Raw genomic sequence first — 13,009 nt, forward strand, 5'->3', positions numbered from 1 at the left:
GGTGGAACATTTTATAGCTGAACCAAAAGAGACATTAAGCTGAAAATCTTTGCTCCAGTCAATAGTGAGGATACTTCACCTCTGTTCACAAGCCTCCTACTTTCCTGTCTATTAAATTGAATGGGAAAGAAAATCTAGGGCATGCATACGTGTAAAAACCACTTTGTAAAAAAAGGAGAGAGAAAACGGGGAATTATAGACCAGTTAGCCTGACATCAGTAGTGGGGAAAATGTTGAAATCAATTATTAAAGATGAAATAGCAGCACATTTGGAAAGCAGTGACAGGATCGGTCCAAGTCAACATACATTTATGAAAGGGAAATCATGCTTGACAAATCTTCTAGAATTTTTTGAGGATGTAACTAGTAGAGTGGACAAGGGAGAACCAGTGGATGTGGTGTATTTGTACTTTCAAAAGGCTTTTGACAAGGTCCCACACAAGAGATTGGTGTGCAAAATTAAAGCACATGGTATTGGGGGTAATGTATTGACATGGATAGAGAACTGGTTGGCAGACAGGAAGCAGAGAGTAGGGATAAACGGGTCCTTTTCAGAATGGCAGGCAGTGACTAGTGGGGTACGGCAGGATTCAATGCTGGGACCCCAGCTATTTACAATATACATCAATGATTTAGATGAAGGAATTGAGTATAATATCTCCAAGTTTGCAGATGACACTAAGCTGGGTGATGGTGTGAGCTGTGAGGAGGATGCGAAGAGGCTGTAGGGTGACATGGACAGGTTAGGTGAGTGGGCAATTGCATGGCGGATGCAGTATAATGTGGATAAATGTGAGGTTATCCACTTTGGTGGCAAAAACAGGAAGGTAGAATATTATCTGAATGGAGACAGATTCGGAAAAGGGGAGGTGCAACGCGACCTGGGTGTCATGGTACATCAGTCAATGAAAGTTGGCATGCAGGTACAGCAGGCGGTGAGGAAGGCAAATGGCATGTTGGCCTTCATAGCTAGGGGATTTGAGTATAGAAGCAGGGAGGTCTTACTGCAGTTGTATAGGGCCTTGGTGAGGCCTCACCTGGAATATTGTGTTCAGTTTTGGTCTCCTAATCTGAGGAAGGACGTTCGTGCTATTGAGGGAGTGCAGCGAAGGTTCACCAGACTGATTTCCGGGATGGCAGGACTGACACATGAGGGGAGACTAGATCGACTGAACCTGTATTCACTGGAGTTTAGAAGAATGAGAGGGAATCTCATAGAAACATATCAAATTCTGACGGGATTGGACAGGTTAGAGGCAGGAAGAATGCTTCCGATACTGGGGAAGTCCAGAACCAGGGTCATAGTCTAAAGATAAGGGGTAAGCCATTTAGGACTGAAATGAGGAGAAACTTCTTCACTCAGAGAGTTGTTAACCTGTGGAATTCTCTGCCGCAGAAAGATGTTGAGTCCAGTTCGTTAGATATATTCAAGAGGGAGTTAAATATGGCCCTTATAGCTAAAGGGATTAAGTGTTTTGGAGAGAAAACAGACAAGGTACTGAAGTTGCATGATCAGCCATGATCATATTTGAATGGTGGTGCAGGCTCAAAAGGCCGAATGGCCTACTCCTGCATCTATTTTCTATGTTTCTATGTGCTTGGAATATTTGGAAAATTCATCCCTATGAATAGATCTCGTCTCCAAAATTCACCAACAATGTCAATATTCATTGTCTATTTGTGTAGATTCTATTCTTTAACCTTGATCTTCAGACTCCCACCCCAAGTTTCTGACGTGAATTTTATATCTTACGTGTCGGGCTATTTAGTATCAGAACATAAGATAAACTGCTTGGTTTTTCAAATGAAGTAACCTGTTGTGGGATGAGGCACTTTGCTGTTTCCACTTCTTTCCAGCTCCCAATTTCTGTAGCACAAAGTGTTTATAACCTGCAACACCCAGTCTCTCTCAACACAGCATTTACATATTGCGAATTGATCAATTGTATGTTTTTGGTAATGTTTACAGAAGGTTGAGTTTGATCCTGTATTAAACTATAGGACACTGGTTATTTTGAGACCAATTGTTAATTTGTAATGATTACTTTATCACCATTATCATCCTTCTACAATTGTTCTACAATTATCTGCTTCTGATTCAGTCAGTCAGAAGAGGAGCCTGAAGCAGTATTTACAAGATCCATTGTTGACTCATTTGCTGTTCCCTTTTCTTTCTCTTTCTCCCCCCCCCCCCCTCAGCTTTTTCAATGACTAGTGTTATACTCACACGTGTGTGTGTGTGTGTGTGTGTGTGTGTGTGCGGTGTGTGTATGTGTACACACACACACACACACACACACACCTGCATGTCATTGCTTATCTTGTACGCAAGAGGTCTGTATTTGTAGCTACTGTAGATACTCTAGCCAAGCAATCCACCCTGTCTCCGTAATGGATCTTGAACTGAAAGCTTGAGGTTCTGACTTCCTTCCTACAATATAAAGCATGCATTTAGAAATGTAATATCCACTTTTAAATGTGAGGGCCTGCTTTCTCTTGCAGGAGTAATCCTGTACTTAAAATCAAGTGGTTTTGTTATTTGCAGCTAATATCTACTGGAACGTCTTTGTGCTGTCAAACACCAGTTGGAAATGTACAGCCTCAGCGAAGCTAAAACATTTGCTTAATGCTAGCTTTCAGTGTCATCCGATGCAAGCGAATAGATAAGCACCAATCGGTCTTTCAACAAGTCAGACAAGGATGCTTCTAATCCATTGATTGTTTTTTGTGTGTGGAGGGGCGTCTCAGCAGCCTGTTTTGATCTCCCTGGGGACCCTGTATCCTTGTAGGCTGTAATTTGTTTCTATGGGGACTGAAGCTACAGATGCATTACATTTTTATCTTTTCTATTTTTAAACTAATTCTGCAGTGTGTAATTAATCCTTTTTTTTTTTCTCCCCCTTTTCTTTCTTCCAGGAGCACAATTGCAGCGTTTCAAAGCTTCAGCCGGTAGACCTGTGCCTCTGACCTCACCCGATGGATTTTCTCCTCTTTAAAAGAAATGCCGACTCCACTATGAAAGCCATTCACACAGTTGAAAGACTGACCGACAACATCACCGAGAAGTGCTTCTGCACTTGTGTGGAGAAGGCTGCCCGGCTGCTTGTTCACAGCTCGTGCCGAGGCACGGACTGCACTGAGCATGTCCCAGAGGAGGGGACCACATTATGCAAAAAGACTGCAACAGCAGATGGGAGAATCTCCGGCACCGAGCGAGCGGTTGTTTTCCCTGCCTCTCCGGGAGGTGCCACTCCTCCAGCTGGCTCGGTGAACGGCTGGACAGCGGCGGACGGGACCCGGGAGGCTGAGCATGGCTTGAGGGGGAGGTGCTTTTGGCCGTTCGGTAACATGGGCAACCAGGACGGGAAACTGAAAAAGGCTGCAGGAGACGGGCAGGATTGCGTGGAGGATGCTAGGCCCAAGGATGCTGATGGCACAAAGAAAGGGTCGGGAGGCAAGAAAACACACGCAAAACACGGCAAGGGCAGTGACGGCAGCAAGCGGAAAAAGTCCGAGTCTTCTCGGTCGGTCTTCTCCATTAGGAAGAGAAAAGCGCTGTCACGGGGTAAAACCGGCACTGCCGGATCGAAGGATGATGTGTTGGAAAATCCGACCCTGCACACCGAAGAACTAGACAGTACCCATTCGATTACAAAGACTCCAGATATAAGCATTTCTGCTGATGAAGGAGGCCTGTCAGACACTGAAGCCGAGCATTTAGACCTCACTAACGACAGCCTCCCAGCTGCTTCGGAGCTCCAGGACGGACAAAGGGTTAGCTCTGGCTCGGATACAGATATTTACAGCTTTCATTCAGCCGCCGAACATGAGGATTTGCTCTCTGATATTCAGCATGCCATTAAGCTGCAGCAGGGGTCAATCAGCACAACTGCTGAGAAACGGCAAACATGGGAGAAAGAAACTGAAAGTAGCCTCCTGCAAACTGAGCAATTTGCAATCCGGGCAGGCACTGATAACAAAGAAAACGTCACTGATGCGGGACAAGTCTCCTCAAAGGCCGGCAAGGTAGGAAGTCTTGCCTCTCTCTCCAGCCTTCACGAGCAGGATGAGACGGAGACTGAAACCGAGGAATCTTACAGCACTTCAGCTAAATATAATGGATTTAGTGAAAGTGCAGCGCATCTGGAGGCTGCAGTAAACGCAAGGCAGGTTTCCATAGAAACGGCTGCCGGACACGGCCCAAAGGTGGGCAATGGTCCTGTGAGCGTTGTGGCATTTGCACAAAATGGGTTTGACTTTTCTTCAAATGTCTGTCCAACTCCTGAAAAGGTCTGCCTTTGTGACCAAGCTGATTTATCTGGCAATGATGCTGATCAAAGCTGCCTTGGAGAGAAGGACGGTGACTACAGTGCTGAAAATGTGTTGTCGTGTAGCCACACCGACAATGAGTCGGATGTGTTTTTTGATGCCACTGGCTCTGCCATTAAAAATAGTGCCCACCGTGGTAATGCACGGAAGCCGGAATCCTCTGCGAGCACGCTCCGATCGTACCGGCCTTTCCCTGTTGCCGCATCAACGGTGGTCAAGCCATATCCTCCAGTTAACGCCATCTTTGTTAGGACCACGACCAGACAGCTGAGCTCTCCGAGTAACTCCCCGTCCGTTTCACCATCGCAGAGCCCTCTGTTCCAGAGGAGGCGACGTACAGCTGACCAAAAATGGGGCAAAGATCAAACCAGACAACAGAGATTCTCCAGTGAGAAATGTGCGCTCAGTCGATCAGCTGACTGGACAGAGGAGTTAAAACGGCCAAAGGGAGGCAGTATAAAGAAGGCGGCGTCTGTGGATAATTTGCAACATTCGGGATCTCCAGAAATTTTACTTCTGGGACCCCCAAAAAGAGCTTCGTTATCTGATGGCAGCTACCCGGAGATCTTCACGGGTGAGTGTGGTCTTAGTTGAGTTTTAACTATTGCAGAGGTTACACTGTCCCTTCAGTTGTCCTCTTAGTTTGAAGTCTGTCTCTGAACCAAATTGGGCTGAAAAAATCCACCAGCCATGCATTGAAAATGATTGACATGCAGGCAGTGGTCATAGAGATGGAAAGTTGGAATATTAGCTATTTGACTGGGCAAGAGAAGGACTAACCCCACATTATGTTCAGTTGTATGGCTGGTTCAGTTAAAACAGCTCTGTGGCTTAGATCAGGCTGCACCATTTTAAAAAGAAAGACTTGTATTTATATACCACCATTCATGACCACTGGATATCACAAAGCACTTTACAGCCAATGAAGTACTTTTTGCAGTGTGGTCACTGTTGTAATGTAGGAAACGCGGCAGCCAATTTGCGCACAGCCAGCTCCCACATACAGCAAGGAGATAATGGCCAGATAATCTGTTTGTAGATGTTGATTGAGGGATAAATATTGGATAGGACACTAGGGATAACTCCCCTGATCTTCTTCAAAATAGTATCTTGGGGTCTTTTACGTCCATCTGAGAGAGCAGTTGAGGGCTTGGTTTAATGTCTCATTCGAAAGATGGCACCTCTGACAGTGCAGCACTCCTTCAGTACTGCACTGGAGTGTCAGCCTAAATTGTTGTGCTCAAGTCTCTGGAGTGGGACTTGAACCCACAACCTTCTGACTCCAAGACGAGAGTTCTACCAACTGAGCCACAGCTGACATTTTGAATCCACTATGGTGGTCAACATTATTTAAATTGCAATTCAGCTCTGAACTCTCTCCTTCACCAGCAATATTGATTTGTAACTGGACAAGAGCACTACTACCAAACGGGGAAGGGTGACATCAAGTATTCAAATCTGACTTTTGGCTGCTTAACTTTAAACTTGAATCTGAAATATTATAGCAATAATTTTAGGGATGACCATTTGGTGACTAGCTTTGCATTCCTAAAACATCAAATCCAACAAGTCAGGATTAAAAATGCAGCCTGGTTTATGGATGAAGTTTTTGCTCCCAAATTCAAAAACTGCGAGTCATTGCTTAACTTCAGAATTTGATTCCCAAGTAGACTTGGGGATGGGATCTACATTTTAAGTGGGGTTGAGCTTGCACCAATTTTGTAACCATTTGACTTGGAAGCCGGGATGCTCACTCAACAAAATGGAGTTTTGGATCTGTTAATATAATATAAACAAAAATTAAAATGGAGTGTTTTGTTGCTACAATAGCTCGTACGAGCGATATCTGATCCATTTGTAAATTAAGTTTGTTCAGCCAATGAAGTATTGACTGTTGAAGGCTGTTTGAAATCCACTAAAGATGCCTTGACATGTTGGATTGTAATGAATGTAATCGGTAAGGCTACTGATCTGCAGTTTCTGCAGAATTATAGAATGTGGTTCCCAAAACATCTGTTTTTTTTTAAAAAATCCAGAATATCATGCAACAAAACAGTGAATAAGTTAAATTCTAATCATGATAAACCCATCACCCTTTTCATGGGGTTTTAAAATGGAATTGGGTTTGGAAAAAGAAGTGTTGTGATTAAAAGCTGAAAGTTGGCACTAGATTTTTCGAAAGAATCATAACATGATCTACATTAAGTTGTAGGAGAATTTTCACCCTTTTTATTGAGTCGGTCTAGCACCCAGAATAACAGTGCATGCTGTTTGCTAGCTTTCACTGTGTATTGACACATGCATCGAGGGCTCAAACCAACTTATACAGGTTTTCTCATTTGCTCACGGGTCAGCAACGTTGGAGTCTTTCCTTGTCGGGAACCTTGGGTCACATGCGGGAGGGACAATCTCTGGTGCTGGGTGGAGGAGGCTTCTGGTATCTGTGGGAGGGCAGGAGTTGTGTGGTGGCAGGGATCTGATCATAGGTTAGCTTGGGGATCCTTTTGGGCCTGGGGCTTAGGGCGAGGGGGCCTGCAGAAAGGAGGTGTATAACTCCTGGTGTGTTCTTAGCGCACAGACTAGACCTGAGGGCTGCTTGCTCTGCTTGGCAGAAGTCCCACTGATGGATTGACCAGGTTTGTTGTGACCAATACGGAGTTGTGACAAAAGGTTGTGGGACACACTCGCTGTTTGGAACAAAATCTGGATGAGACTGCGAGTGGAGGGGGTGCCATACCACGCTGACAGTAAAGGAACAAATGGCTCCGAAACTTTCCAAAGTATTTCACATACAATGAATTGGCTTTGAAATGAGGTTATGTGGGTAAATACAGCAACTATTTTACGCACAGAAAGGTCCCACGAACAGAAATGAGATTAACCTATTTGTTTTCGATGGTGACAGTTGAGGGAGAAATGTTGGGCCCAAATAAAGACAGCTCCCTGCTTCTCATGAAAAAAGATTCCATGGCAGTGCAATATTCACCAGAGTAGGGAGGCAGGGCCTTCCTTCAACATCTCATCCAATGGCTGCACCTCTGCCAATGCAGCACATTCGCTGCATTGCACTGAAGTGTCAGCTGAGGTTCTGTGGGGCTTGGACCACAGCCTTCTGAATTAGACATGAGGATACTACCAAGTGGTGACACGTGGTGGGTATAAAGGTAGGAGACTAGTCATAGTTTTGGTGGCTTGCAGGACCTAGAAGCAGGTGTCTGGTCATAGTGTGCGCTGGAGCGTGATTCTATGGCCACCGTTTTATCAGCTCCCGTTTGGGGATTGGTGGAATTGAGTTTGCACCATCAGTGTGGGCAATGGAATATTGTGAATTGGTCACCCTGCCCCTGCTGCTGTTGGTCACGTGAATCGGCCTCTCTGCATCCTTGCCTTGGGAGCGCGGGATCCAAATCCTCTGATTTCAGTGTCATCCGCTGACCTGGAGGATGATTTTGCATCTAGGCATATGAAATAAGCCATAGGATTTTGATTGGGGAGGGGCAGGTTACAGTGAAGAGATGGCAAGGAATCTTCATTTTGCCCAGTTCTAGTAAGACTTGTTTGCACTGGGTTTAAAGTTGTGCTGCTGAATTCCATAGGCCCTGTTGGATCTGGATGTCGCAAAATAAATCCTCCAGGGAAATGTAGAACTTGTCAGCTGCTGAAAGGGCACAACTTGGTCCCTGTCGAGCAGCTTGGCAATTCTGATGCTGCTCATCTCGTACCAACTCCTGAAGCTCTGAGGTGTGTCATTGGACTAACCTGTCCTCTCTCTAATCATAGAAATTTGCAGCACAGAGGAGGCCGTTCGACCCATCTTGGCTGTGCCGGCAAAGCTATCCAGTCTAATCCCACTTTCCAGCTCTAGGTCCGTGGCCTTGAAGGTTACAGCACTTAAAGTGCATATCCAAGTACTTTTTAAATGTATTGAGGGTTTCTGCCTCTCATCACCATCATAGGCAGTCCCTCGGAATTGAGGAAGACTTGCTTTCACTCTAAAAATGAGTTCTTAGGTGATTGAACTGTCCAATACGAGAACCACAGTCCCTATCATAGGTGGGACAGATAGTGGTTGAGGGAAAGGGTGGGTGTGACTGGTTTGCCGCGCACTCTTTCCGCTGCCTGTGCTTGATTTCTGCACGTTCTCGGCGATGAGACTCGCAGTGCTCAGCGCTCTCCCGGATGCACTTCCTCCACTTGGGGCGGTCTTTGGCCAGGGACTCCCAAGTGTCGGTGGGGATGTTGCATTTTATCAAGGAGGCTTTGAGGGTGTCCTTGAAACGTTTCCTCTGCCCACCTTTGGGCTGGTTTGCCGTGAAGGAGTTCTGAGTAGAGCGCTTGCTTTGGGAGTCTCATGTCAGGCATGCGGACAATGTGGCCTGCCCAGCGGAGCTGATCGAGTGTGGTCAGTGCTTCAATGCTGGGGATGTTGGCCTGATCAAGCACGCTGATGTTGGTGCATCTATCCTCCCAGGAGATTTGCAGGATCTTGCGGAGACATCGTTCGTGGTATTTCTCCAGCGACTTGAGGTCGTTTCAGGCAGTGAATTTGTTCCGTTCAGAATAACTCCACAAGACTGTATATCTTAAGCTCAAACTGTTGTGACCTTGAACTCTTTATTGTGACTCGAGTGTGGAAACAGCATGGTAGACTGCCTTTTATACCTGCTTACCCAGGGTGTGCAGGTGACCCTTGGGTCCCCCCCAGATGCGCCCCCTGGTGGCAAGTCTTACACATTGGTAATGTTTACATACATAACAATGGGAGAAATAAGTTCTCTAATCCCCTGTAATCCTTCTATCCTTACTTTAAATCTATGCCCCTTGTTTATTGACCTCTCTGCAAAGGAAGAGATGTCCTTTCTATTCCCTCTATCTACGCCCCTCATAATTTTACACCCCTCAATTAAGTCTTCCATCAGCCTCCTCTGTGGAAAAACAATCCCAGCCTATCCAACCTTTCCTCATAGCTAAAATTCTCCAGTCCAACCAACATCCTCGTAAATCTCCTCTCTATCCTCTAGTGCAATTGCATCTTTCCTGTAATGCGGTGACCAGAACTGCACACAGTATTCTAGCTGTGGCCTAACTAGTGTTTTATACAGTTCAAGCATAACCCCCCTGCTCTTATATTTTATGCCTCGACCAATGAAGGAAAGTATCCTGTATGCCTTCTGAACCATCTTATCTACCTGTCCTATCTTCAGGGATCTGTGGACATGCACTCCAAGGTCCCTCTGTTTCTCTGCACTTCTCAGTATCCTACAAATTTAATGTGTATTCTCTTGCCTTGTTAGCCCTCCCCAAATGCATTACCTTACACTTCTCTGGATTTAATTCCATTTGCCACTGTTCTGCCTACGTGACCAGTTCATTGATATCTTCCTGCAGCCTACAGCTTTCTTCATTATCAACCACACAGCCAGCCAATTTTTGTATCATCTGCAAATGTATTAAATCCTGCCCGTTACATGAAGTCTAAATCATTGATGTATACCACAAAAGGCAAGGGACCTCAAGTACTTTATCTTTACTTTTACCATAATCCTTTGCTTCCTGCCAATGAGCCAATTTTGGATCCAAATTGTAATGTGTCCCTCCCAGGTTATTGGGGTCTTTAATGGTATTGGCTGATTCCAGGCTGTGATCTTCTCTGGAGGTCTGATGGGAGAATTTTGTGCATTGGGTTTGGTTAGTCAGTTCTTGGCTCCATTCCCAGCTAGAGGTTTTGAAAGGAAAGTCTCATTTCAGGCCACCATCACCTGTTCCTGGTCTTCCGCCCAATGTAGCTGTTTTGCCCCTTAGTTTGGGTAGCTGTACTCATCATAGGAATATCTTTTGCCATCTCACTGAACAAAGATATGGCCATCTCACTGAACAAAGAACTGGGTATGTGCTTGTTGAGGTTAAAATACAGCTTCTATTAGTATCTGATTGTCTACCCAAAAAGGCCATTTACTGAAACGCTGTGTTCAGTTATAGCATTAGTGTGGGTGTGTTTGTGCTGATGTGGTAATCTACCACAAACACAGTCATCTGGCTTAATCGGGGTTGATTTCTGAATCCAGCCTGGAAGCCAGATTTTTGGCAGTATTTTTTCACAGCTCAAGGTTAATATGGGGACTGTGTGTTGCTTAGACTTTGGTGTCTTTACCTTTTGTGAATTAGAAATCTGGTCTCTTTCTTTAGAATTCTGGCAGTTGCCAAGTAAATCTTTATGACGACTTTAGTGCTTGAGTGAATATTTTTAAAATGCCATTCGAGGTACGAATGTAAAGTGTAAAATGGCATTAAAACTGTGTATGTGATGCTGTCATTTAAATGACGTGAATGTCACTATCCTTCACTGTTAAGCATCAACATTGAAGGAATTAAAAGTGAAATTTCAATAATCTAAGATAAGTTCACAAAAACATTGAAATACATAAAACTATATTCTGTAAGAATGGCAAATTGGGGAGGAGAATGTTGGGGCTTCCCTGAAGGCTAAATGTAGCCAGTGACTATCTGGGTAATGTGGATGAGGAAAGTTTCCAGACTCGATCCCTGGTCTAGACTGAATTAGCGACCCTCGACTAGGATGACAGTCGGAGTGTAAATGTAGATTCTTTTCCTCAATCTGGTTCAGTAAAATTACTGAGTCGAATACCTATTGTGCTTTAAACAAAGCAGTCTTTATTTTATCGGCCGGCAAGACTTATCAGACAGAAGATATACTCTCTCGATAGAGCGTACACACTCCCTACGGATAAGTGACGTTACATTGTCAAGGCACGATGGTTATACATTTTCGGCAAAAGATAACAAGATAGGGCTAGAGTGACATCCCAGCTCAGCCCATCTCTTTTGATCCCTCCTTCCCTTTGTCCACTCATAAGCCGACCCAAGCATGGTCCGATTTTAAACAAAGACCTTCTGTCAATGTTTCAGGTTAATAACATGATTTAATAAGACCTTGAGGTTTTTCTGCAAGCTGTGGGTTTTGTTTCAATATGTGTTAGTGTTGTAACATTTCGCAGTCTCGAGTCTGAGATGTCATGGCTATTCCTCCATGAATTGTTTGTTAGCTTATACTGTCCCTATACAATTCTCACGTTCTCAACTTCAATGTCTCTATACATTTTTAAACATTCACATTCCCCCCTTTTATCATTCCATGATAACACTTAGGATCATTCTAGGAGTAAAATGTATAGGGAATGTGAACACACCCAACATCCAGAAAAGTTCCCATTTTGCGCATAAACAAAAGACATGTAGCTCTCGTCTCTGTCTCCCCTCCCATGCGCCGAAACTGTCATATATCAACACTATTATACAGACAGTTTCATCTTATGGCTCAGAATTCAGATAAATAGTCCAATTATTTTGCTAATTAAAAGAGTTGTGTTTTCCCGTCTCTCTTCTCAGGTCACCATCGGTGTAGCTGGCTGTCTATCACTACGGGTAAAAGTTCAAATTGGTCCACATTCCAATTAGGATGTCAACGGCCTTGTTCAGCTATGGAGAAGAGGAAGTCTGGAACAGAAACAGGAATTAGAATAACCAGCAAAATAGGTTCGTTAGGGGATGGTGAGCTTGCAGTGGTGCAGGTGCACCCAGGCACTTTTCCCCTCAACCTTGGCTGCAGTGGGGGTAGTGAGTAACACCTGAAAAGGCCCCTCCCATTGTGGCTCTAATCCCTTCCGAATCCATACTTCCCTGGTGCCACGAGGGACAATTCGGGTAAAACTGGGAGGTCGAGGTGAGCATCTTGAACCTGGTTGTGAACTAGTCGCAGAGCCTGAGTCAGAGAAAGAACATAGGTGGTCATCAGTCGAGCTGAGATACCATATCTAGGAACAATTTCCCTCATTAACACCTTAACAACAGCTTGAGCCTTATTGTCCAGGGTAGGGTAGGCTTCAATCCATCTGCTAAACACATCTACTATTACTAACACATATTTGTAACACTGAACTTTTTGCAACTCAATGTAGTCCAACTCAAATGTCTCAAAGGGACTTCGGGTAGGGGCGTTTTACCCCAATCACAGGGGACTCCCTTCCCTGGATTATGTTGCTGGCAAACCAGGCAACGACTACTGATGTTCTGGGTGAGCGCTTGGAGTCCAGGGTGCCACCAAGTAGCCAAAAGTGTGTCACTCGTGGTCCTTGCTCCGCAATGAGTAGCAAAATGCATACATTCAATAACCCATAGAGCCAACTTGTCAGACATGCAAGTCTGTTCCGCGGGAGTGGTCCAGAGTTTAGAAACATTGTCATAAGTACATGCATAATATTTCCACAACAGTTTATCTTTTTCAGGAGCGTCCTCCTGTGCTTTTATAACATCTTGGATGGTTGGCATTGGTTTTTCCGAGGCTAACTTATCCTTCGCAGGATTTTTAGTCTGACTCATAATTTTGGGCACTACCATCTGTTGGTCACAAGAGGCCTGTTTGGCCTCGTGGTCAGCACAACGATTCCCTATATCAACCAGAGAATTTCCGGTAGTGTGGGCAGTACATTTGACAATGGCAATGCGTTTGGGGAACATGAGGGCTTGCAACGAATCAGACACTAGCTGTTTGAGATATCTCATTCCCCTGTGAGGTTAGGAATCCCCTATTTTTCCATAATTGTCCGAAATCATGGGCCACCCCAAAGGCATACCTAGAGTCGGTATAGATATTGACTTTGAG

At 44.7% G+C, this 13,009-nt stretch overlaps 1 protein-coding gene across 1 annotated transcript in view; it reads left to right on the forward strand.

Annotated features, from left to right (window-relative positions):
• The first annotated feature begins 3,348 nt into the window (after positions 1 to 3,348).
• fmn2b (formin 2b) overlaps positions 3,349 to 13,009 on the forward strand; it is a 596,705-nt gene continuing 587,044 nt past the window's right edge. Inside the window, exon 1 of the mRNA XM_070890955.1 lies at positions 3,349 to 4,903. Coding sequence (XP_070747056.1) covers positions 3,349 to 4,903 — 1,555 coding nt within the window. The remainder of the gene's footprint in view (positions 4,904 to 13,009) is intronic.

The sequence above is a fragment of the Pristiophorus japonicus genome, chromosome 9 (genome assembly GCF_044704955.1).
Source record: "Pristiophorus japonicus isolate sPriJap1 chromosome 9, sPriJap1.hap1, whole genome shotgun sequence".
In the NCBI taxonomy this organism is placed as follows: Eukaryota; Metazoa; Chordata; class Chondrichthyes; family Pristiophoridae; genus Pristiophorus; species Pristiophorus japonicus.